The sequence below is a fragment of the Mesoplodon mirus genome, assembly GCF_964341445.2.
Source record: "Mesoplodon mirus genome assembly, chromosome: 7".
NCBI classification, from domain to species: domain Eukaryota; kingdom Metazoa; phylum Chordata; class Mammalia; order Artiodactyla; family Ziphiidae; genus Mesoplodon; species Mesoplodon mirus.
In genome coordinates this window covers 28,552,011-28,579,498 of record NC_138983.1, presented here as the reverse complement: position 1 = coordinate 28,579,498, position 27,488 = coordinate 28,552,011, and the positions used below count along the sequence as shown (strand labels likewise).

At 40.4% G+C, this 27,488-nt stretch overlaps 1 protein-coding gene across 1 annotated transcript in view; it reads right to left on the bottom strand.

Annotated features, from left to right (window-relative positions):
- MPPED2 (metallophosphoesterase domain containing 2) overlaps positions 1 to 27,488 on the bottom strand; it is a 174,591-nt gene that overhangs the window by 111,527 nt on the left and 35,576 nt on the right. The window contains exon 3 of the mRNA XM_082628448.1: positions 14,145 to 14,326. Coding sequence (XP_082484574.1) covers positions 14,145 to 14,326 — 182 coding nt within the window. The remainder of the gene's footprint in view (positions 1 to 14,144; positions 14,327 to 27,488) is intronic.

Below are 27,488 nucleotides of genomic sequence, written 5' to 3'. Positions count from 1 at the left end.
CAAACAAACCTAATTTATTTGACATTCATTAAGAATTTCACCAATTTTTAAAATTAATTAAGATACCAGGCAGTACCTCTCGGAGCAAAAAATCATGTTAGATAACTCTCTACGGTAAACATATTTTCTGGTCTTTGACAGTATAGTGTAAAAACTAGAAATGAAAGAAAGATAACATCACTTGAGTCCCCACTGCCATGAATCTCTAAGATCCTGGAGGCCCACCCTCCCCGAATGCGTGGAAGAAGATAGGACTCAACACAGACGCTGCCTTTTAGAATTTGGGGATCTATGTTATGGTAGATGCAGCATCTGTAGCTTCAGATTAAGAATAACTTCTTTGTATGTTTGCTCGGAGGACTGAATGAGATAACAAATGTGTTTTCAAAACGTCCACATAGCATGGCATCTTGACAGTTAATATACAACTCTTCTTATAATATTACTTAGAGATGTAGGTATAAATAGGCTAATTTTATAAGGTCAAGTTTCCTTTATAACCTCCTCACTCTTTAAGGGTAAGAAAGTGAGAAACAGTATTTTGATTTAGTCTGATTTGGTTTGGCTTTTAAAACTAATTGCAAGGCATGATTCTGGATTGGATCCTAGAATAGAGAAAAAAATGCTATAAAGGACATTACTAGGACAATTGGCAAAATCTGAAAAAAAAATCTGAGATTAAATAATAGAATTGTATCAATTTATGTTTGATTTTGAAAACTGTAGTGGGTTAATGTAAATGAATAGCCATGTTCTCAAGAAAGAATCATTGAAAAATTTAGAGTAAAGGGCCTGATATCTGTAGCACACACTCAAATGCTTCAGAAGAAAAGAAAGAAAGGAAGGAAGGAAGGGAGGAAGGGAGGGAGGGAGGGAGGAAGGGAGACAGAGAAAGAAAGTGATAAAGCAAATGAGGCAAAACTAACAGCTGGGGAATCTGGGTGTAGGGTATATTGGAGCTCATTGTATTATTCTTGCAACTTCTCTGAAATTTGAAATTAGATTCAAAATAAGAAGTGTAAAAATGTTCATTGAAAAATGATTAATCAACTGGGGCCACCCACTGGTGTGAGAAGTGCTGTCTACACCTTAATGGCCCTTTTGGTACTTTACCTTGGACTGCACTCCACTTCCTGCTCCCTAGGCCAGTGGCCTGCCCCGTGTGCAGGAATGGCTGAACTGAATTATGTGGACAGCGCTACAACTGTGTCCTCTTCTCGTTCATCTTCCTTGCAAGACTCCAAGTGAGCATGCGTGGGGTGAGCTAATGATTTGCCGTGTTATCTCTGATGAGTACTATATTATTTGCATCATAATATTTTCATTTCTCCCCCCTTTGCACATTATGCCAAGTGGACAGCAAGGTCAACTAAGTTACTATAAGGGATTTTTAATGAAAACAATTATAAATTTAAAATAACTGTGTTTAAGGCATTTAACAGTCAGGAGGGTCAAGTGATTACAGCAGTTACAAGACCCATGGGACGTGTTCACACCAAAACAAAGTGAATAAATTACCTCAGCTGGTGCATGTAATCACTAAGTGACCACAGGGGTCAGGCAGAGTGAAACCCTGAAGACTCGCACGCAAAACCAATAATAAAAATTTATCAGTCAAAGGGGGAGAGGGAGGATGTCAAGAATTAGCGAGTCGGGTGATAGACTAAAAGCAGAACTGACTCTCCATGCAGCTTCAGGGCCAGGAAAATGACAGTCAAAAACCCAGGGGACAGCTGGAAAAAAAGATTCCAGGGGACAATATGCAGGCGGGCTGGAAGGAGGTGGGAGAGCTGAAATGGAAATGACCTATGCAGTATCAGCAAGTTCAAAGCCAAACCCGGGGTCACTTTGGTACAAGGATGACTGTCTTTATCCAGAAACCTGTGGTGGAGTCTGGAAATCCATTCGAAGGTTTCTGATGTAAGAACGTGATCATCTCTAACATTTACATGGCACGTGACATCTTCTGAGGATGTCCCTCAAATGTTACCCTCACAACTCTATTTCTCCTTGTTGGAGAAAAGAGGTGGCTGAACATCAGGGAAGCAATGCATTTTGTTCATGGAAATACAACTAGGAAGTGAAGAAGCCAAATATTTATTAAAGAGTCTTTATTTGCTAAAGACTCCGCTGGCAATATGCTCTTAGGAGACTCATAATCAAAAGAGGAGATGAGAAGCCCTTGAGTAATTTGTGCTAACGGTCTAAACACCATACAGAGGGGAGGAAAAGATGACCACCAATTGGGAAGGCAGGGCCAGTTTCGTAACAGAGGTAAACTTTGAATTGGGCCTTAAAGAATGAACAAAATTCACAGAAGAGAGGGAACAAGGTTGGCAGGCAGGCAGTGGGACCCACAGGAGCAAATATTCAGTTATTCAGCAAAAATCTGTTGAGCACTTACTATGCACATGGCATCATGCTTGCGACCTCATCAATGACAAGGAGCAGAGAGACACACCCCTGCTCTCACAGAGCTTGCTTTCCTTCCTCTACCCATCCAATCAGCGCACATGTGTTGAGCAGCTCCTGCGCAGAGGTGTATACTCTTGTAGGTATAGAGGATATGACAGTGGTAAATGGAACAAGTCCAGACCCTCACGGAGCTTGCATTCAGTGGAGGAAGACTGATAATAAATAAGAAGACACAGAAGTAGAAAAAATAAGATCTCACCAAGGAGGTTTGAGCAGAGACCAACAGACCTGGGAAATAGATAAGGTGGGAATGACTTTGGACCAGCATGTGTCTGTGGCCGGAGCACTAGCAAGAGAGAAAAGATATGACATAAGCCCAAAGAGCTAAAGAGAGGGTGGAGAGAAGTATGTTGGGGAGGGAAGCTGGGCAGAAAGATTGGACCAGCTCATGAAGAGCCTTGAATGGCATAACAGACTTTATTCCATCAGTAAATGGTTCCTAAAATGCATTCCAGAAAATATGAGTCTGACGGCATAATCCATGGGAAAAGGGTCCTGTGCCTCTACTGCATCTGTAAAAATGGTGATAACAGTATCAACCCACCTGAATGTTGTGAAGATATGAGTTAATTCTTGTAAATAGTCAGGCAGTGGTGAGTACTCAGTAAGCATTAGTTATTAAACAGTTCCAGGAAAATGAATGGTAGGCTGAGCCTTGGCAGTTTCTTTAGGTACAACAGACACTCAAGAAGGAAAACTAACAAAACATAGTCATTTTTAGATAGAGGAGGTTTAGGTGCCTGGGTTAATGGTCATGTGAATCAGAAATGGGAATTCAGGAAAATGAGCAGTATTTGGAGGAGATACTAATTCGGTTTGAGATATATCGTCTTTGAGGTATCTGTGTACCTTCTACCATCTGTGGCAAAATACCTAGTCTCCAGTTAAATGCAAGTATCTGGAAAGAAAAACAGATTAAGATAAAATCAGGACTCCATGCCACAAATAAAACCTCAAAGAATGAAAATAATCTCCCAGGTTTTGATATGTAGAAATAGTGCAGGATGAGAAATGACATCACACCCAGGCAGAAGATAAAGCCCCTAGTCCTGTGCAAAATTGGGTAAGATGTTTAAACTCCCTGAGTTCTAGCTGCCTAATTTATAAAATCAGGGAAATAATACTGACCATCAGGGCTGGATGCTAAAGGCAGTGACACTGCTCTCTTGTTCCCTTCTCCATTCTCAGCGCCTACCACAAAGCAGGACCTGGTCCAGAGGAGATCACATGCAAATAATCCTTTGAGGATGAAGTCCCTTCACTTTCTGGGATACAAGGATCCTGGTCCAGATTTAGGATTATACAGTTTAGGGGCTTCAATAATGCCTCTTAGCCAGATGGTTTGGAAAATTTGGGGACTTTTTTATTTCCAAAGAGCTCCTTTTTAAATTTTATTCATTTATTTTTAATAGTGATACAGTTTTCAAACAGTAAAGTGAGGAAAGATTCACCCATTTCAGGACAGTGTTTATGTGGTTTTCTTCTGTTAAGCTGATGAAGTAATGGTTCTATGTGTCTTGGCCATGTCTATTTCTCTTTAGGAGATGGGGATATTTCAGCAAAGGAGGAAGCAGGAAGCTTTAGAAGTGAAGGTTCAAAGAGTGGTTCAAAGCTCTCGTCTCAGCTCCTGGATTGGCTCAGGGTATGACCCCAGTATGTCCTTCTACCTTTCTGGATCTCCATCCATTGATCAGCAAGACAGGGGTAATACTGTCTGCCCATATCAACTTCCCTGGACCATTATAAGCATTAATGATCTAATATACTCAAGGTACTTTGAGTCCTTTGGAGGAAAGATGTCATATAAATTAGAAGCAGTACAATTAATGTAATTTAAGAAAATGGCTGGCCATAACAGACAGGATTGGGTTCACATGGACCACGAAATGACCTAGGCTTTGTGTCCTCAGGTCACTGATGATCCTTTCCATTGGAACAAAACCCAATCTTACTTATTTGAGCATATTCAACTATTCTGTGTTTGTTTTTTTTTTTTTTTTTAAGTACTGTACTTAATAAAATGACTTTTACTTTAAAGTTAATTTTATCCTTATTGGGAAAATGTATTTATATATGAATTGACTCATGAAGTAATTCACTTTAGGATAAAAGATTCTTCAATATAAAGGACAAGTAAATAGTAAGCATGAATCAACTGTTACTTGGATTACACAGATACTCATCCTATACTGTTACAGACAGGAAAACAGGATCTCTGTATCCACCTGATAGAATATATAGGCAGCTCATAGACACTTTTATTCTAGAATGTCATACTAAGGAAAAAATAAACCTAGGGAAATTGCTTAGAAAGAGAAGCTATAAATAAATTTAAACAGAAAGAGAAGCCATTAAATAAACTATAACTCTAGGGTGATAACTGGGAAAAACAAATTATCAGTCAAAAGCTGAAGAGTACATCATGTCAGATACTGTTTTTGTGAGCAAACTGAAGATTAAGAAATTTCTTTGATATTAAAACTGTAAACAATAAGAACCAGGGAATTCTAGGCTCTAAGAAACTGTCTCGCACATTCTCCTCTATAAATCATGGGAAAAGTCATCTTGTTTGCCCTTCTTAAAGCCTCTTACCTTTACCTCGTTATTAGATATGACTATTAAGTGGTCATAAAGTCATATCACTGTAAACATTCCAATAAGGCTCTCCTGCTCAAATCATTTCTGAAACTTTTCTTTGGGAACTGCTAGGCACTTTACTAGAAAGCAGTTGCCATTATGTCACATTATTGTTTTGTTCTGTTTTTACTTATTTTTATTGAGGCATAATTGACATATCAGTTTCAGGTGTACAACATAATGATTCAATATTTGCATATATTGCAAAATGATCACCTCAGTAAATCTAGTTGATATCTGTACCTACACATAGACCAAATTCTTTTCAGGTGACGAGAACTTTCAAGATCTGCTCTTTTAGTAACTTTCAAATATGCAATACTTATGTGTATAACTATACTATAGTATATACTACTATACTATAGCATATAGTATTAATTATTAACTATAGTCACCATGCTGTACTTGACAGACCCATGACTTATTTATTTTTTTGCCAATATGTCACATCATTGTTTTTTATTCAAAATGGTATATCTCAACTTGCCCACTTCGCAAGTTCCAACCTTAAATGTGCAAACCACACCTAGAAAACATTATGCGTAAGAATTTTAAAAATAAATTGAAATCTGCCATCGATAACCTGGCTAAAGCCTGGTGTGCTGGAGTTTGTAAGACAGGAAGCTACTAGGCAGGAATGGTTTTCAGGAGAGACGGTGACACTGTGTGCACGTGTAGGGGTGGCGAGTCAGTGTGCCAGATTCAAGGAGGGAGACAAGGGAGATGACGGGAGACTGAAGCCTGGCCTCCTCAGGTGTGTGGTTCACAGGTTAATTAGAATCCAAGGAGACGTCTTTGTGTGTTGTGTGTGGGAAAGGAGACAGGGCCAGGTTTCTGGGGGCCAGGCAGGCCATGGTGCTTATCCTTTTCTATGCTCCACAGGCAGAGTGGGCTACCGGCCAGAGGTCACTGTGGCACAAGAGAATATAGGGCTACCTTCCCTGAAGTTCTGGTGTTCCGGGGAATAAGAAAAATTCACCAGAAGGACAGAAAGGAGGAGTCATGGCAGCTTGGGTAGTAGGTAACATTTAGTGACCATTCACGACTTGTACACATTGGGTAGCTATTACCATATTTAACCTCACCACAATCCTTGTAGGTTAGATACACTAAGCATTAATAACTCTCCTTTTACAGATGAATAAATTGAAGATCACAAAATTAACAATGTTGAAACCAGGATTTAAACACACGCAGACTAAATCTGGTACTCACGCTCTTAACCTGACACCATACTGTCTTTTCATACATCAACACACACACACACGCATTCATACACCACACGACAGGATACACTCTCGCTGTGAAGAGTAGTGAACTTGGTTTTTTTCTGTACAGTTATTTGCATTTTTTCACAATGAGTACGTAAGCTTTCACAATGAAAAAAAGAGTCTGTAGTCATTTTTAAAAAGCCCTTAATGGAGGAAGGTAACCTTTCTCTATTGGGGTAAAAAAATAAATAAATAAAAAATAAAAATCCCTTAAAGGGTGAAGATTTTCTGCCACTGAGGATATTCAAAAATATGTGACACCAACTCCCAAATACTACTGAGAGTATTAGAAAGAAATTACAATCTTTATATAGGGAAATTTGACAATACATATTAAACCCTTTTTTAAAAGTACATATCATTTGAAGCAACGATTCTACTTATAGGAAGATATCCTATAAACTAAGGATGTTTGCAAAGAGAGAGCAAGAAGGGTGCTCATCACACAGGTGCAGATAATAATAAAGAAAAATGAAAGCACCATAGGTGTCTACTAGTAAAGATCTGGCTAAATAAGCCAGAGTGAACCTATTCAGCAGAATGCTGTGCTGCAATTTTTTTTTTTTTAAGTTACAGGACACTATGCATAGCTCTATTAACTTTTAAAAATACTCCTTAAACAGAGATGGTGGCAAGGCCAAATGACCCTAGCCATGCTTCTCTTCTTCTTCCCATGGGTTTCCTTCCCTCCAAGGTTCCTGCTTGCCATTGGTGGTACAAACACCATTCTCATCTTGTACTCCTTCTTGCGAAGCCTGACTTTCCATCCTGTCCCTAACCTCTTCTCCTAAAACAATGTCCTTCTGGTTTCACTCTGTTGCCCTTCTAGGCTAAGACAACATGAAATTAAACAGGGCCCTTCAAGGGAGTTCAGGGGGAAAGAAAGCCTCTCCAATAACTACCATCGTTTCATGAAGTCCTAAAGGAACAAGAAGGACAAGTGTTCAGCCATTGTCACAGGATGAATAAGAAACTGAATGAAAACAGTCCTCCCAGGACCAAGAACCCTAGAAAACTTCACCACTTCAAGTAATTACCAGTGTAGCCAGTAACTACAGAGCAAGGGCCAGAGTCCTCAGAACCATCTGCTGTGTACCTTGAGAAATGGGCTGCTGAGAAGTGGTCATCTGTGTAGAGACTGACTATTATAGCAGCAGAGAACATGGATGAGGATGGTTAAAATAAAATCAACAAATTGTGAAAAGAAAAAAAATGAAAATATTCCTTAAACAAAAACACTTAAAGAGTAAAGACTTGCTGCTATTGAGGATATTCAAAATAGAAAGTAGAAAAACTTCTCAAATGCTACACATCGAATTGTAATTACTCTGGAGACAGGATTATACAGAGGAATGTATATTTTCTACTTTGCACATGTGAAAAACTTGAATTTCTATAACATGTGTATCCTATTTATATCGAAAGTATGCTTTTTTGGGAAAAAGTATTTTAGCCATATTTATTGATGTGGAAAGTTGTTCTTGATATATTGTTAAGATGAAAAACAGACTACAAAACAGTATTACTGTAAGATCTCTATTTTGGTAAAAAGCACTCACGTATACGTATGCGTACGTGTGTATCAATAGAAAACATTCTGTATAGAATCACCCTATTCTATTCAACAGAAAGCATTCTTTAAAAATGTTAACAGTGGTATCTCTAACCATGGGTACTTTTGTTATCTTCTTTCACTTATCTCTATTTTCTAAGTTATCAGGAATGAACATTACATGTATTATAAGAATAAAATAAATAGCCCAAGCTGTGAAAGCTTTTCCCAAAGACCAGCTCCAAAGCTTTGGGCCAATAGCAAGATCACTGGAAGAGGAACACATTCTCCAGGTATGATTATTCTGAAAGGGGCAAAATCAGTTTGTGTGTCTATGATCTGGGATGTTTGCTACAGTCATACTCTGTTATAACTGCGCCTAATACAGTGCTCCTACAAACACAAAGAACCCTTTGCTTGAGATCTTCCAAAGAAGCATTTTCATTCTTTCTTTTAGGCCTGGAGAAACTGAAACTCAGAGCTATTAAATGACAACTGAGATCCAAGAAAAGCCATAATTTTAATTTCATGGCATTGGTGCTGTGTTAAAAGGGATTTTCAGTGACTAGATTGTTAAACATCAACTTTCGGCTAAAAGAACAGGCCACCCAAGAAAGCTGTCTTTCTAATTATAATACAGGAAACAAAACAACCACCACACACCCTTTTTAAGCATTTCTGCACAGTATATAGGAATCACTAACGATAGCCAACTGGATACATACTTTGAGGACAAAAAGGAAAAGGAAGGACAGGGCAAGACGTTTTACATGCAGTACGACATAATTTTAAAGTTTTGGCCAAAAGTGCAGGCAGAAGAAAAGTCCTGTCCTTTATGTTCATTCATTCACTCAGTGATTGAACAATCCTTTGTGTGCACTGACTATGTTCCAGGCCCTACTCAGAACTTGGGTGTACGAGGGGCACTCGTTAGGCAGGGGACAGACAAGGAAACAATGACAGCAACCACGGGAAGGGCTGCACAGATGCCTGACCAAAGTGTTAAGGGAAAAAGAACCAGTCATAACGATGAAGGAGTTCTCCTGGAGGAGAAGGTCATTCCGGGAAGTGGGAACAGGGTTTGTGACAGGAAAGCGGTATGGAAGGGCATGTGCATTCGAGGGATGGGGAGAACGTTGGTGTGGGTGTAACCGAAAGTTGGAAATATGAAGGTGGGTGTGCAATCAAATGATAAGATCTCCATTTGTGCAGCATCCACGAGCATATATGCATATTCAAGAAGAAGGTGACCACAGATATTCTAAAGATGAGAGGACAGGAGCGATGAAATCAAGTGATCAGTAAAGAACAGCAAAGAGACACAGGAAGACCATAGGGGCAAAGTGAAGGAAGACCACACACGACTCACTGCCTCACAAAAGGTGCCTTCAGGCATTTCAGCGGTTTAGGATTTACCAGCAATAAAAACAAGGACATTTTAACTGGCAATTAATCTATAGTTGGCAAGTTTATTTTTAAGCCTAGTCTGTGACTGAGATACTTTTTTGCCAAGATAAAAAAGAAAATGCCATAATGGTTGAGTGGCTAGGATCCCAATTCATCTCACCAAAGCCTATTCATACATGACACCCCTGGAGCATATCTGAACTAACACATGAATGGGACTATAGGATTTAACTATCACCTTAAAAAGTATTTCTTTAGCAAAGACCTATCTGTACCTCTTTCCCACAACTTTGACATATGAGAAATGACATAGACCCACCTCAGGCTCTGAGCCTATATATGTGTTAGTGTGTATGTTTAGAAAGGTAGTTATTTAAAAAACACCATTTTACTCAGGATATAGTCCCTGCAGCAGGGATCCCAAGCCCCAGACTGGGACTAGAGAAAGATAGGAGAACACAAATGGGAAGTAGAGTCTGATAGACCTAATATTAAATCCTCAGGTCACCTCCTAGTCATGTGATCTTAGGTAAGCTCACTTCACCAAGGCTCAGTTTTCCTCCTAAGTAATAAAGAAGCTAATAATAGCTTACTCATAAGTCATAGAAGCTACATCACAAGTTATTCTGAGGACTGCATGAAATGATACATGTAACGGAGGGGTGGGGGAAGAGGTATGGCATCTAGCCCCTGCCACCCATAGACAATACAAGTCTCAGTCCCAACAAGACCATTAATTATCTGAGCGACCTTGAGTAATTCATATAATCTCTCTGGCCTCAGTTTCCCCTTCCATCAAATGAGGAGGTGGGGGCTTCCCTGGTGGCGCAGTGGTTGAGAGTCCGCCTGCCGATGCAGGGGACACGGGGTCGTGCCCCGGTCTGGGAGGATCCCACATGCCACGGAGTGGCTGGGCCAGTGAGCCATGGCCGCTGGGCCTGCGCGTCCGGAGCCTGTGCTCCGCAACGGGAGAGGCCACAACAGTGAGAGGCCCGCGTACCGCAAAAAAAAAAAAAAAAAAAAAAAAAAATGAGGAGGTGGGACCTCCAAGTCTTCTTACAGTCCCAATGTTCTTTCCCACTAGTTAAGAGGGAGACCTGTCTTCAGCTTCTACTCTTATGCCTCTTTGGGCTCCCTCTTACACTCTAAATTCCTCTTAAATCTATGGCGCCAGTCCTTTCTAGTCTCTGCCTTTTGCATTCCATGCCGCTGGCTCTGTTGTCTCCCTCTACACTATCTGTTGAAAATCCAGAGGCCAAGGGGTGTGTTAAGGATGGTACAAGCTTTATCACAGAGTATATTCTCACAGCAACCATGGGATATATTATTATAATTACGTCCATTTTACAAATGAGAAAATCAAGACTCAGGAGTTTAAGCAACTTATCAAAGGCAGGGAATTCAACACAGGCTCTTCCCAGCTGCTCGTAATCATTACAGGCTGCATTACCTTTCCAACCTTTGGCTGTACCTAGTTTGGGTCCTATCATCTTATGACCCTGTGCCGCCTGCTTATCTCATAAACTACTTTGTATTAATACCTTTGTGTGTTCCTCCTGCCAGGTGGCGTATGTACAAATTAACCAGGGACCCATCATGTCTGAACCAACACAGAACTCGTGATGGGATTCTCAGCCCCTGCAGCTGGTAGGTCAGCGTGAGATTCAAGATGGGCAGAGCTTAACCACATCTTTAAAATAACAGCACATGGTCAAATAGCTACTCAACTTCCACATGAAGCTGCTGGAAGCTACCACATTTAATTCAAGCCTAAAGTCTGCAAGCTACCTAGCTGCCATAAACCCACTCATAACACCACGGAATGGGAAAGGGCTCATAACTTGGGGGTCAGACAACCCCAAGTTTACTCACTGAGTGAATCGGGGTGGATTTCTTAGCCTGAGTTTCTTTTCTGCTAAATGATCTCAGGTAAGATAGCCCAGCTGAGCTCCAGGTTCCTCATCTGTAAAATGCAGATAACATTAGCAAGCTTCAAAGGATATTATAGGGATAGAAGGAGTGCCTAGCCTATAGCTGAAATAGATCAGCCTTTTGGGAAAGTAAGGGAGCCTGGGGGATGATCAGGCTGTTTCCAAGAATTAGGGTGGCCTAGACTCGAGAGATGGAAATCAGTTAGAGTTTCACTGGATCTCAGTGCCTGCCAAATCTGTGAGGAACCATTCTGGTGAGAGTTGAGTGCCCTGTTATGGCAAAAGCCCTAGACTGATCTGACCCCTGACTCCTCTCCTAGGCCACCTGGCAGCTGCTGCTGGAAGCACTCTTTTCAGGTGAGAGGTTCCCAACTGAGCCAAGTGGTAGAGTGTCATCACACACCGTCTCTCACCCTTGGAGCACCCTGAGATTGCTGGGGTAACAGCTACTCTGGGCTTTCCCTATGGGATTCTAAACTTCTCTATCCTTACCCCGCTGTGGGCTCCCTTCAGCCTCACATTCTGCGTCCCTGGCAGAGACCTCTTCCTCCTGCCTCAGGAGATCAGAGGGGAAATGGGACGAGAAGGAACTGACCTGGCAATTGGACCTCAGCATTTTATTTCTTTACCTTTTTATTTCCTTAGTTATGGCACTTTTCCATCTATGGAGTACATTCCCTTATAAAATCTCCCCGTGTTTACGTCCATTCTACTAAATAATTCCTCTGACCTCCTCTTGTTTTTACCCTTTAAATATCTGTTGATGGTTCGTTCGCCACATTCCCCATTCAGTTATTAATGGCCCACAAAAACTTCCTAGCTGCAATCATTTACTGATTAATCTGCACAACAAACCAGAAAGACAGGTGGTATTAATCCTTCGTTCTACAGAGAGAAACCAAGGGGAAAAGCGAGGTTAACTCAGTTGCCCAAGGTCAGTGGCTGAAGATTATAACCAGGATCTATCCTGTCTTTTATTTCTGTAAACGCTTCCCACAGGGTTACTCCTTTACAAATCAACATTGTCAATGCAGCGAAATCATTTCTGTGTTGAGATTCAGTTGTCACAGAACAGTTTAAAACTGTCAAAATTCAACCCCAAATAATTTTGTCTGCTAATAGTTCATAAAGTTGCTAAAATGAAGAGATAATAGTACTTGAAAGCAAATTTGACAGATGCAAAAGAGGAGTGAGCAGATCTGGATTACAGGCCCAGCTCTACCACAAGGAGACTCTGAGAAAGTCATTTAATTTCTCTGTATCTGAGTCATTTGTAAAAATGAGATTATGCTGAATGATATTTAAGATATCTTGCTGTTTTAAGTGAGATGGCTGAATACCTACTGAAACAGTACAAAATATAAAGCTCCAATATCCAGTGTTGCCAAGATCGTGGTAAAATTGGTATATTCAGTACACAGCTACAATCCCCTTGGAAAGCAAGATGCCAATGTACAGCAAGAATCATAAACAATTTCTTATTCTTTGACTTAGTAATGTAACGCATACAGTATTTTACCCTTAGAAATAAGTCAATGGAAGCAAAAAGACATATACAAATGAAAATGCACATTTCAGTGCTAGCTTCAGAGGAAAAATTGTTATCAATTTAAATGTTCATTTTTTGGAGGGATGTCTTATTAAATAAAAATACAGAACAATACAAATGTCATACTGCTATCAAAAAGGAGAAATATGGAAGTTATGCAAAATCAATTAAAATCTTACCAATACTATCAAATGAAAACAGACAAAAGTAAAAGAGCAGATATGTACTCTGATGTCAACTTTATAGAAGGTGGATAGATGTGCAAGGTCACAGGAAAACTCAAAATAGTTATGTTATAGTTAGGCTCATTGTTTTTAAAATATTTTAACTGTTTTTAATTAATATTGTTTTCCATTAACACATATATTTTATCACTTAATCAATTATTTAAAAATGTCTCAAACCTTGCTTTAGTTTGATGGAAAAATGAATTTTCAGGTTTCTGCTTAAATCTCCTGAGTAATTTTTGTTGGCTGACACATTATTCATGATATTATTCTTGCAGAGTGATTTTTACTCTTTACTATGTAATTCTTCAGTGCCTTTGGAGATTCTAAAATCTCAGAACCCTTATACTCCTTTCCCTCACCTAAGAGGATTCTGAAAAAGATCTGTCATCTAATCTCGCTATGAAAAACCCCATGACTGCCTTGTAATGCTAATATTTGGCAACTGCCTGACCCAGGAGCCAACATTTTTCCCATAACCCCGACCCATGGGTGCCCCTACAGAAACCACAAAGTTGCTATTACCCTTTCCACAGAGTGGAGGAGGGTGGTTTCGTATTCCAAATTTTTGGAGCTTTACAGCAGGACATCTTATCTTTTCAGGGGTCTTAGGACACCCTTCTGGTTCACTTGGGAAAGCTGCCCCCAAGCAGCCCTGTGCTAGGACCCTCCCTTTATATAAGGGCTTTTACATCCTCTTTCATTCCTTAGAAACGGTCTCTTACTAGTAGGTCTTCACTCATAATATCTGGGAAAGATTGCAGAGCCAATGAATTAAAAATATGATTCTACGTCTCATGTGTGCCAATGAATGCCCTCATTAAAGCAGAATGAGTGAGATGAGATTGGTTTCAAAGCTTTCCATCCCTTTGCCCCAGAGCCACCGAGGCCAGGCACTGAAAGGATGCACAGTAAAATTAAATATCTAAAAATTCATCTTTAATTAACAGAATTGGATTAAAGCTAGACACCACTGCATTTCATACGAGAAATGGCTGAGCTAGCTTCCAAGTGCTCTAATTCAATTAGGACGCAGTGAGTGACACTCGGACGGGAAAGGTTAATTGGGGGCGCCAGAACGCAATCATTCCTTACCTAACCAGTCATTAAACTTCTTAACCTCTGAGGGCAGTCCCAGCTCGGTGAAATCGCCTGTGTGGAGAAGGATGTCCCCATAAGGCATCTGGATACCATCTGTTCTGGAGTGTGTGTCTGAGATGCAGACAAACCGCGTGTGGCCCGCTGGTTTTGGAGTGTCATATGGGATGGGGTCGACCCTAAAGTAGACATAACAGATCCCATAACAGTTAAACATATTAGAACCCTCGTAATTGTCATCGCACATACATATTGACTGTTATCCGTGAACACACCCAGACAAACTGATGCAAAGACAGAAGGGCCCATTGTAACAAGGAACACTTCTGGGTGCAAAGGAGACAGCATCTCCCGTCTACAAACCCACTGGGCAAATTCAAAAAGTCTTACTTACCTGGTAGGAAAATTAAAAGGCCAGACTATCTTACACGTAGAGTCAGAAATAACTCAGGAAGCTGAGAGAGTGATTAATGGTGAAGTTTAGGGATATTGAACCCAACTGGGGAAGTAAAATGAGGCTCTTTCCTCTCTCATCAAGCTCCAATTGATCCCACTACTCATTAGGAAATGGATAACTAATGTATTCCTCCTTAAACATGCATAACTTAAGCAATGAACTAATTTATGAAGAACATTCTGCACATGCTTTGCCAACTGAGATGTGAAGCGTCATAGTACTTGTATTTAATTTCCTTTCTAGAACCATTCAACACCTTTTATCTTCTTGTTTTCGCAGGGAGATTCACAAATCAAACTGTGGGGACGGAAGGTGATGCCGAAGCAACAGGGCTTTTTAAATAAAACACTGGATGTTCCAACAACTCTGTCCAGTTCCTTCTTTACCACCGTGAATTATCTGCTGTCCCAGTTACACCTTAGGTTACTTGGAATGCTCAAGTGCCTTGGGCAAAGATTCTATTCAGTACAAATAGTAAACCTTTTAACGGGTGTGTATAGATCTACATATGCATTAATATATGTTCAGTTTTAGAGACATAAGCACTGTGAAATTACCACTAGGGCACAAGAAGCAAAAGGCAAAATGATCCACCCGAAGCAAAGAAAGTGAAACAGAACATTCTCATTTAATTGAGTGTAACAAAGTGTGCTAAATAAACTTGGTAAAGAAATGCAAATCTGACTCTTCAAGCATACAGTTTTAATTATTTAAGGGGTTTATAGTAGAGTTAAGGGTGCTTTAACTATATTAACTCTACACTGACAGCTTCCTGTAATTTCTCTGCAGGAAGGTACACTTACTTTGGATTATGGGTGAAAAGAAGCAGTTACCAATGCAACGAAAAGGTCACAAGAGAAGCAAATACACAATGTGGAGATGAAAGTGTAAAATGTTAAATAAGGAACAATATTTCATATCACTGCCCCACCCTGGGTCATTAAAATGCAGCAGAGAACACAGGGAAAGCTCAACACAAGATTCCCTGTACATGTTGCCTCTAAAGGCTTTGTTTAATTTTTTGTTCCTTTTTCCACTTTTTAAAAAAGAAACAATCTGTTTGAACAATGGCAATTTTCGTGAAGGAAATAAAGACATCAGTATACAACCTGGATAGTCCTGCATTTCTTTAATGGTTAATCTTTTAATTTTATTTTATCTTTGTCAGAGAAGAAGGAAAGTAAGGAAGAAGAAAGGAGAGCTGGAAGAAGAAAGAAAGGACGGAGGGACTGTGAACTGGTGAACACAGTGAATCTCATTGGAAACCCAAAAAGAAAGTTTAACTTCTGCAAAAAAAAAAAAAAAAAAAGGATTTTTCCTGTAAAGATTAGAAATTAACAATGCTGTTACCATGGAGAAAATTCACTAATCCACTGAGATCTCATGAGTAACCTGGAAACCCTCATGATTATATCCAATGTTGATTTTTAAAAATATATATAAGGACTTCCCTGGTGGTCCAGTGGCTAAGAGTCCGCACTCCCAATGCAGGGGGCCCAGGTTCGATCCCTGGTCAGGGAACTAGATCCCACATGCCGCAACTAAGAGTTCACATGCGGCAATGAAGATCCCGTGTACAGCAACTAAGACCCAGCACAGCCAAATAAATAAATAAAACTAAATAAATAGTTAAAATAAAATATATATAAAAACGTTTGTCTGCCTTTCCATTACTGAGACTCTATTATACTCGGTCTCAGTGATTCTAATTGTATCAGTTGATATTGCCTATCTTCTAAAAGTAGTTTGACCAGGGAATGAAGGACTGTTCCCTGCCGCAGCAGACTGTCACCCTCTGAAAGTGATATGTAATATTCTATTCTTATACCTAAAGTTAAGATACTCGCTAGAATGGGACTGTGCACTGAAACCACCAACATCTGAATGAAACCACTGGACTTTATATGAATAAATTCAATATTTATATATCTTTATTTTCCAGTTCAGTTCTCACCCTGATGGTAAAGTATAAACAATCCCGTTTCTTTCTTTCCTCAACTCAGTTAAGCTATGGACACAACTACTGCATAAAAATCCTTTAGGAGTCCATCTGAATTTATCAGAGGGACATCAGAGTCATCATTTTGAATTTATAAAGCAGAAAGGAGCACAGATGTATGCTATGAACCTCTTCAGTTTAGAGAAGTGAATCATCATGTGGTACATATGTTTTTTAGCTCTCTGCTGGGAGATAACTTTCTATGACTATTGAAACACCAGTCAAATTTTTGAGTGGCTTCAACATCTTTCCCCACCTTCCTGCCTCCTCCAGAGAAACACTCAAATGTCCAACATCATTAACAGTGAAATAAAGGCCAAGGGATAAAAAAAAAAAAAAAAAAAAAGAGGGGAGAGGAAGAAGGAAGAAAAATGTGTCTTGTCAGCTTTCAGCTGAAATAAAACAATGAGTCAGAGGGACACAGGAGGGCTGAGAGGGCCCACCCATCAACACCACCAACCTGATGTCATCAAAGAGAAACAATTAGTAGATGTTGGGGAGAGATATGGAGGGTTGACTCAAGGTAGAAGATTGGGGAATTGGGGGATATAAAGATGCAGATGCAGCATTTACATACATCCCCTGACCCAGAGACACTGATGTTCTTTGTCATGCACAGGACTAAGTACAGGAAGACAAGATGGTGCAGCCTGTCAGAGCCACACTGAATAACATGACAAATATCACCTGGGGGGTCATAGGAAGGAAGGCATTTCCACCCAAAGACATTCAGAGCTGAAAATAAGATATCTAGTAGAGTAGGCAAGTTGCCATGGATATAATGAAAGTTGAGACAACCCTAGGGAAACGACTATTTCCAAATTGGGCATTAGGTAAACGCCTTGAAAAAGGCAAGACAGCCAAACATTTTCCTGTGAAAGCAAGTTTAAGGGAGACCCTGACTGCTATGGGAAGATCTACCTGTTCACATTGTGGGAAGACCCTCCCGCTGCATTTTCCTTCTTAGCTAACAACCTTACCGCTTACTGCTTATGCTGCTGACTTCTCACATGACCTAACATTTCCCCTAGGGAATCATGTCAAATATCCTAGCAAGTGAGTCTCTTACCAAGGCAATCTAACCCCCAGAGCTAGATTCAAATAGCAGACTGAGATTTGCACGTACATCTGAGTACACCCAGGGGAAAACAAGATGACATGGGAAGATGAGAAGAAAACACAGCATCATAAAATCCCAGAGCTGGACAAAACCTTAGGGAGCATCGGGTTCAATTCTTCATATGAAGCTTGAATCTCCTCTATCCCTTCCCTGCCTAGCCAACATAAATTTTCTCTCCAGCGTTTCCAGAGAAGGGGAGATCCTGAGTCCCCTCTCCTCCCCCAGGGCAGCCCATTCTGGTTATTGATAGCTCTACTTGCTAGAAAGTTTCCGATCCAGAAACTCTGAGAAAGCTGAGCATGGTCCAAAGTGACTTGGCCTGGAGTCTGAAGACTGAGTAACAATTTGGCCGAGCTATTTGTTTCAGGCAGGTTATTTCATTCTTTAAGCCTCAATTTTCTCCTCATCTGTAAAATGGGAATAATAATGCCTAGTCTATTCTATTACTATAAGGATATAAATTGTCAGGCACTAGATTGGCACACAGCACATGCTCTGAAAGTAAAGATGCAGAATGACGTAAGGGTGGGGCATGTTTGGCTATAAAGCCAGACAATCTGGCTCTGAATCCCACTCCACATTTATTAACAGTGTGACACCAAGCAATGTGCTTAATTCCTGTGCCTTGGTTTCCTTACCAATAAAATGAGTATACAAATAGTACCTGCCATGCGGTACTCATAGGATTGCCATGAGGATGAAAAAGAATAATGTACAAATAGTGTACTCAAGAATAATGTACTTAGAACAGTGCCTGACACACAGCAGACAATAAATGCTAGGGTTTTTGGTTTTTGTTTTTTTTTTAATTTAGTGGTAGTATTTTTACTACTATTAGTAGTAGTAGTTAGTTTCTCTGACCTCCATCTCTCCTTCTGTTACAAGGAGATAATAACAGCTACCACACAACTTGGTGAAATTAAAGGAGATCACACAAACAACAGCCAGCACAGCACTGGGCACATAATCCACAGTCAATAAAAACATTCACTTCCTTCCTGTGACTTCCTTCTTAATCCTAGTTCTGCACTCTGAAATAGCAAAGGAGAATTCAGTCCCTTTTCCGTTTGACAATTCTTCAAATATTTGAGGACATGTATTACAATCCCCTGAAATCTTCCCTAACCTAGTTGAGTGGCCACATTTTGTTCAACTTCTCCTTGCGTGATAGGATGTCAAGTGCTCCCAGAATCCTAGTGATCTCCTGAATACGACCTGATTGGTCAGAACCCCTCCATCTATAGTGTCAGAATTCATGGGCCACGAGGATTCATGGGCCAGTGAGCTGTTTATCTGATACAAAGGCTAGTACAGGCGATGGAGAACCAACAGAGCTGGACGCCCTGGAGGACTTTCCTAGGGGAGGCCTGAGTTAACATCTTAAATGGTTTTCCAATTAAGTCTCCAGGTTTTGTGCCAAGCCTCAAATCTTGTTCTTAAAGCTTGATTGTCAAGTGTTTATATATCCCATGGCCTATTCAAACAAATAAAACATTCTCATTTATTCCATCTTGACCCGTTAGAGTTTTTTACCCATAAAAAAATAATATGATAATATTATTGCTTCCACTATGGAATCCTCTTCTGGCCATATTTGATATATTTTCCAATAACAAATGTACACAGTGTTGCAAGTCCTATTGACAGATCTTCAGAAAAGCTGTAATCATGTGGTTTGTTATGACATGGATTTCTTCTTTATGCCAAGAGTGCAGTAAAAGCCTATTGTACACAATTAGCTTATAATTCAGCGTCAGAGTAGACTATAACCCTTACAAAACATTTTATCAGGATTTCTATGTATTTATCATCCCCCATTCCACTTGAAAACCCCAATGTTGTGCTTATGCATTCCACTGACTTTAAAAAGTTTTCGAATGTGATATTAAAGCTTTCATTTTTTTACCCTGAAAATTCAGATGGCATGAGAGTTAAAATTAGGTTTGTGATGTTACACCATCCTCCCTAGACATAAGAATTCAGTCCCTTCTCCACTTGACTGTTTGATAAAGATATGCAAAACCTGCCAGCAAAACAATGAATAAATAAATACCAGGCTTAAGTTAGTACAGTGACAGAATTTTTAGATTGGAAGGGCTTCAGAGATGATCTAATCCTGTGTTTCTCTTCTTTGAATATCTTCTTCACAGTTTTTGCCTTTCTGTGTATACTATTACTTAATTTTTGTTAAGCGTCTTACAGCTTTTACACATTTTTTTTTAGTTTTGCCCTAAACAGTATCATCTATGAAGTCATGACGTGGATACATGTTGTATTTTTCAATGACACATTAAAAGAAATACGTAAGTACTAAAATTTTTTCAGGTTTGTCCACTCTACAGAACTAGAACTCAAGTTTTCTAACTTCCAATTCACTTCTCTTTCTACCAACTTAATTTTGGAACCTAAAAATATATCTGCACTTGGAGAAAAAGATGATAAAAATTATAAAATGAGAGCAAATCAACCACCTAAACTCTTGTAGCCATTAATATCTAGAGAGACTGCTCAAAATTATTTGAATTAATTGTCAAAACTATCCAAGTTTTAGGGCTCCATACACTGACACCCTCAATTCTTATGTACATTATCCAGTTGAATGGAGTCTCTTAAAACTTCAAAAACTACATGTTATAGTTCATAGGGAAAATAAGCAATATAAAATTTGGTTTTTAGAATATTGGTAAAGATAATAAAGAGTGTTTCTCATTCTCAGAGATGTCAAGTCAGACTGATTGTGAATGTTTCCAAATACAGGTGTCGTTAGAGGGGCTACTTTAGTTGAGAGACAAGCCTCATTAAAAAGAGCTCTGGGGGCCTCCCTGGTGGCGCAGTGGTTGAGAGTCCGCCTGCCGATGCAGGGGATACGGGTTCGTGCCCCGGTCTGGGAGGATCCCATATGCCGCGGAGCGGCTGGGCCCGTGAGCCATGGCCGCTGGGCCTGCGCGTCCGGAGCCTGTGCTCCGCAACGGGGGAGGCCACAGCAGTGAGAGGCCCGCATACCGCAAAAAAAAAAAAAAGAGCTCTGGTTGTGGTGTCCAGGGCCTTCCTACACCCCAACTACATTGGTCATCAATTAGCTATGTGACCCTGGGCAAGTCACTTTCCCTCCTATAGCCTCTGTTCTTCAAGTATGAAAAGAGAGGCAGGACCAAGTGATGCCCAGATGACTAGCTGCTTCGTTCCTACACCACTAGGAATCTGTGCAAGACCTCAGAAACAAGTCAGTCTTGCAAGCAGCTTAAAACATGTTCTTTCTCTTTGCAGTTTTACTTTCTGGTCTCCAGACAATGCAAAGGTGAACACAGTCCAGATCCATCCAAATATAATCACTATTAGCCAGACCTTACATATAAAAAGAAGTGAAACTGCAATTTAGGGCCACAGATGGAGCTCCCAGGTATTTGTAGTGTACAAGAGAACAAAGAAGCCAGAATCCCAGTTACCACAATAAAACAAACATTAAAGGATGTGGGATTTAAATAGTTCCTTCAGAAATGGGGCTGTTCTTGTTTTTCTACAACTCTGAGCTGGTAAAACTCTCCCAGTTTAGCCATCATGCCCCAGAACAGTAACAGTACTGAAACACAGTAAGGAAGCATAACAGAACCAGATGCATAAATATACTCACATTTGTACCGAGGGCACTGCTTTCCTTTAACTGCTGAACTGCTGTATCAGCACTGTTCTACTACCAACTAATTAGAGCTAACAAAGCCCACTGCACGGAGTGTGTCTCGTGTCTCATCTATTTTTTTCCGAGTACAAAAGTACAGCGCTGACATTCAATGAATATTAAGTGGTAACAATTTAATTCTTCACGCACTGCACGCGATAAGAATTCCTGGTCCTTCTGTTGGTCCCACTGGAGGGGTTTTGGTGCCCGTCAGGCTAGCTACTGTAGGAGCCACTGAAGCCTCTCAGATGGCATATGGTTGGGTCATAAGTATCCCACTGGAAATGTGTTGTCTGGGGTTAAATGTTTCCTATTCTTTTAACCTAACCATCAGGTTAATCGGCTTACACTTCTGGATACTGGCCTTGCATTTGAAAAAAACAAGGCACGTGACACTGTACTGAAGGCCTGTCATTCCACACAGTCAGTCGGTAAGGTAGTCAGCCAGTAACGATTTCTTAAGCATCTACCTACATGCCAGGTGCCATGGCAAGTTCGGGAAGACAAAGAAGCAACAAGCGTGTTTCCTTTAAGCATTCTGCAGTTGATCTGTCAGTTCATGACAGGCATACCTCAGAGAGATTGTGGGTTCGATTCCAGACCATCACAATAAAGCGAATATCACAAGAATTTTTTTTGTTTCCCTGTGCATATACAAGTTATGTTTACACTATACTTTATAAAGCGTGCAATAGCATATCTAAAAATAAAAAAAAATGTACATGCTTTAATTAAAAAAAATTTTGTATTGCTAAAAAATGCTATCATCTGAGCTTCAGGGAGTTGTAATCTTTTTGCTTGGTGGAGGATCTTGCCTTGATGCTGATGGCTGTTGACTGATCAGGATGGTGGCTGCTGAAGGCTGGGGTGGCTGTGGCAATTTCTTAAAATAAGACAACAATGAAGTTTGTTTCATCTACTGATTCTTCCTTTCACAAATAATTTCTCTGTAGTATGCAATGCTGTTTGATAGCATTTTATCCACAGTAAAACTTCTTTCAAAACTGGAGTCAGGGGCTTCCCTGGTGGCGCAGTGGTTGAGGGTCCGCCTGCCAGTGCAGGGGACATGGGTTTGTGCCCCGGTCCGGCAGGATCCCACATGCTGTGGAGTGGCTGGGCCCGTGAGCCACGGCCACTGAGCCTGCACATCCAGAGCCTGTGCTCCACAACGGGAGAGGCCACAACAGTGAGAGGCCCGTGTTCCGCAAAAACAAAAAAACAAACAAAAAAAAAACCTGGAGTCAGTCCTCTCAAACCCTGCCACTGTTTTAATCAGCTAAGTTTATATAATATTCTAAATCCTCTGTTGTCATTTCAACGGTCTTTATAGCATGTTCACCATGAGTAGATTCCATCTCAGTAAACCATTTTCTTTGCTCATCCATATGAAGCAACTCTTCATCCATTAAACTTTTATCATGAAATTGCAGCAATTCAGTCACATCTTCAGGCTCCACTTCTAATTCTAGTTCTCTTGGTAGTTCCTCATATGCAGTTACTTCCTCCACTGAAGTCTTGAACCTCTCAAAGTCATCCATGAAGGTTGGAATCAACTTCTTCTAAACTCTTGTTACTGTTAATATTTTTACCTCTTCTCATGAAACACAAGTGTTCTTAATGACATCTAGAAGAATGAATCCTTTCCAGAAGACTTTCAATTTACTTTGCTCAAATCCATGACAGGAATCACTATCTGTGGCAGCTACAGCCATACAAAATGTATTTCTTACAATGACTCCTTGATCCACAAACTTGAATGGATGCTGTGTTAGCAGGCATGAAAACAACATGAATCTCGTCGTTGGGCATTTCCATCAGAGCTCTTGGTGGACCAGGTGCATTGTCAGTGAGCAGTCTTATTCTGAAAAGGAGGTTTTGTTTTGTTTTGTTTCTGAGCAGTAGGTCTCAACATTGGGCTTAAAATATTCAGTAAACCATGTTATAAACATGGTTTATAACCATGTCATCCAAGCTTTGTTGTTCTATTTATAGAGTACAGGGAGAGTAGATTTAGTATAATTCTTAAGGGCCCTAGGAGTTTTAGAATGCTAAAGGAGCACTGGCTTCAACTCAAAGTCACCACTTGCATTAGCCCCTACCAAGAGAGTCACCCTGTCCTTTGAAGGTTGAAGTCAGGCATTGACTTCTCCTCTCTAGCTATGGAAACCCTAGATGGCATTTCTCCCAATATAAGGCTGTTTCACCTACACTGAAAATCTGTTGTTTAGTGCAGCCACCTTCATTAATTATTTCAGCTAGATCTTCTGGATAACTTGTGGCAGTTTCTGCATCAGCACTTGCTGCTTCACATTGCACCTTTGTGTTATGGAGACATCTTTCCTTAAGCTTCGCGAACCAACCTCTGCTAGCTCCAAACTTTTCTTCTGTGACTTCCTTACCTCTCTCAGCCGTCACAGAATTAAAGAGGGTTAGGGCCTTGCTCTGGATTAGGCTTTCACTTAAAGGAAAGCGAAAGCCTAATCTTGCTGGTTGGATCTTCTATCCAGACCACTCAGCAATAAGGCTGTTACACTTTCTTATCATTCATGTATTCAGTGGAATAGCACTTTTAAATTCTTTCAAGAATTTTTCTTTGCATTCACAACTTGGCTAAGTGTTTGGGGCAAGAGGCCTAGCTTTCAGCCTATCTTGATTTTCGACATGCCTTCCTCACTAAGCATAATCACTCCTAGCTTTTCATTTGAAGTGAGAGACGTGCGACTCTTCCTTTCACTTGAACACTTAGAGGCCATTGCAGGGTTACTAACTGTTGTAATTTCAATACTGTTGTGTTTCAGGGAATAGGGAGACCAGAGGAGGAGAGAAAAGGGGAATGGCTGGTTGGTGGAGCAGTCAGAATACACAAAACATTTATCGATTAAGTTCCTCGCCTTATACGGGGCATGGTTTGTGGCGCGCCATAACAATTACAATAGTTACATCAAAGATCACTGATCACAGATCACTATGACAAGTATAATAATAATGAAAAAGTTTGAAACATTGTAAGAATTACCAAAATCTGACACAGAGACACAAAGTCACCAAATGCTGCTGGAAAATTGGTGCCGATAGACTTGCTCAACGCAGGGTTGCCACAAACCACCAATTTGTAAAAAGCACAGTATCTGCAAAGCGCAATAATGTGAAGCACAATAAAACTAGGTATGCCTGTCTTCAACAAATGTTTATTGGCCTGCCTGATTCCTGCTCAGTCATTTAGTTATTTCACAGGCATTTGTTAAGCGCCTTCTCTGAACCATGGATTGTGCTAAGTGCTGGGGAGACAGCTAAAGCCAAGTCCCAGATGGTCTCTGCGATATGTAAACAGGTGATTTATGAAACAATTTGCAAAGTACTATAATCAAGGATGTGCATGGTACTGTGGGGTAAAGGAGAAAATGTCTGGCATTGCTTGAGGGCTAGGAAGGACAGGGGACATTACAGTGGGCATGGAATACAAGGTAGAGTGTCAATTTCAAATGCCTGGGACAAAGGATCTTAGACTCAGAAAGAAGAGGCATGAGAGTGGCCTAAAACTGGAATTTGAATTGGGATTTAAACAAGCACAGGACTTGGAAAGTCAGGCAGAAAACAAGGGCTGTCCAGGGAACAGTGGGCACTGCGTGCAAACACTGAGCTTACTCAGGGACCTGTGAGTAAAGAGGCATGGCCAGAGCACAGTCACTGTGTCAATGAGCAGTGGGAGGTTTGAAAGGCTGGTGGCATTGAGGATCACACCACAGAGAGCCAGACTGTGGGACCTGAACCAGTCCTGGAGGCTGTGGAAAAATTCCTCCTCCTTCACTCATTGAAAGGTGCAGGGGGCCACAAAGAAAGCTGGCTTTAGGAAAACTGATGTGGCCCCTGCAGGATGTGAGGGTGATGGGGATGGGGGTGGGGGAGCATTAAAGGAAAGGAGGCTAACTTGAAATTAACTGTAAAAATCTAGGCATATGATGATAAAGCCAAGCCCAGTGAAAACAGAAAGGAGAGGATATGAAGGAAAGGCAATAGAAACCTGATGATATTACAAACAGAAACTATCGTGAGTATACTGTAAACGAGGACTGGAGAAGTAGTCAAAAATGAACTACAACATCCTACATGATTACAGCTCCTGTAGCTTCATCCTGTCCCCATTTTTTATCACTAATCTTATGCTACAGACTGAATGTCTGTGTCTTGCCCTAAAATTCATATGTTGAAGCCCTAATACGATTGTATTTGGAGGTGGAGCCTTTGGGAGGTAACTAGGTCAAGAGGGTGGAACCCTCATGAATGGAATTAGTGTCCTTATAAAAAGAGACACAAGAAAGATGACCTTGACAGAGCAAGAAGGCAGCCATCTACAAGCCAGGAAGGGGGCTCTCACCAGGAACTAAATTGGCTGGCACCTTGATCGTGGGCTTCCCAGCCTCTGGAATCATAAGAAATAAATGTTTGTTGTTTAAGCCACCCAGTCTATAGTATTTGTGATACCAGCTGACTAAGACATCTGGATACTGACATAGAATTTTTTGGCTGAAAATAACGATGGTAATGATGAGGAGCAACAGCAACAGTTTTCAAAAGCCAGGTGCTATGTGATGCCCTTCATCTGGACAGTGTTCATTTAATCCCTACAGCAGGTAGGCCCTGTCTTTCTCCCATTTTACAAATGAGGAACCTGAGACTCAGACTAAGCAAAGGCACAAGTCCAGTAGGTGGCTCTGCCCCAAGCTGACCGCTCAGTGTCTGCTCTGTCATCCGCCAGCTTTACAACCTCCTCTTACACAACACAACACACAGAGATTTAAGAGCAGATTCTGTCCTAAAATGGGGCACACAGTTTTTTAAATTAATAATTAATCATTACAATTACAACCTCAAGAACAAAATATGGGTCATTTTTGAACACTGGATCCACCTGAAAACATGTCTTCAACTGGCTCAGTCCAGTAGAAAGAATGTTAAGAGACATAAAAAACACAACCATTTACTTTTTAAATGTTGGAGGGATATTCATGAGATGATGTTGGATCTAACTGATAGAAAGTGGGGTTTTCTTGTATTTAAACTCTGCCAAAGGAAACCAAATTCTATTGTCTTCTTCTACTTCCCAACTCATCAAAGCCAAGTTTTCCAAGTCTTAATGTCTCACAAGTAGCTGTTAATGGAATTCATTATTTAGTTAATTGTGCTTATCAGAAGTGCAGGTAACTTCATATTTGCATGGCTAATGGGCCTTCTTTAAAGTGTGGAGCCAGATGTTGGGTTTTAATGGTCCTTAATGTTTTTTTCCAACTTTGGGTTGAGTTTATTGACTTACTTTCAAAAATATCAGTTGTCCCTAAGGCAGAAAGACCAGTTTTAGCTATATATGGGACATCATGTAAGTCCATTTCAACTGCTTATTTGTAAGGCAACTTAACATGATACCAACATCTAAAGACCTTTCAAGACTAATCCAATACAATTATTTTCAGACTCAATATATGTTATTCTGGAGACTGATTCATGACAATGAGAGAACGTTTTTACCTTACATCTTTACTAGCTGAAATAGCTAGTCTACTATTCAACCATAGAAATTACATAGTTCCCACACAATGGTAGAATCAATAGAGGACTACTTCCCTCTCCGGCAGTTAGTACTTACTACCTTGGTAGAGTATTTCACAGTTTACATTTCCCCATGGTTACCTCAGGGTTGGTGTATCCAAGGTACAGACCTGATGGGTAACTTGCCCATGATCACCCAGCTAGTACGTGGTAGAAAAAACATTAAAATCTAGGTCTGACTGCATATCCAGTAGTCGATTTACTTTGAATAATAACAAAGGGAAATGCCTTCTCCCATGTTACAACTTCAGATTAGCACTGGCCAACCTCCGCCCAGGTTTCCCTGTTGAGTGACATCGGCAAAGTCTACCAATAGGTGTGACTAGCAATTAGTCCTTCACCCCAAGCTTCTGAGTTAGCCATTTTAATCATTTAGTCCAGGGTCAGCAAGCTGTAGCCCAAAGGCAAAATCCAGCCTAGTGCATGTTTTTAGAAAGAAGTTTTACTGGAACACAATTATATTATTTGTTTAAATATTATTATGG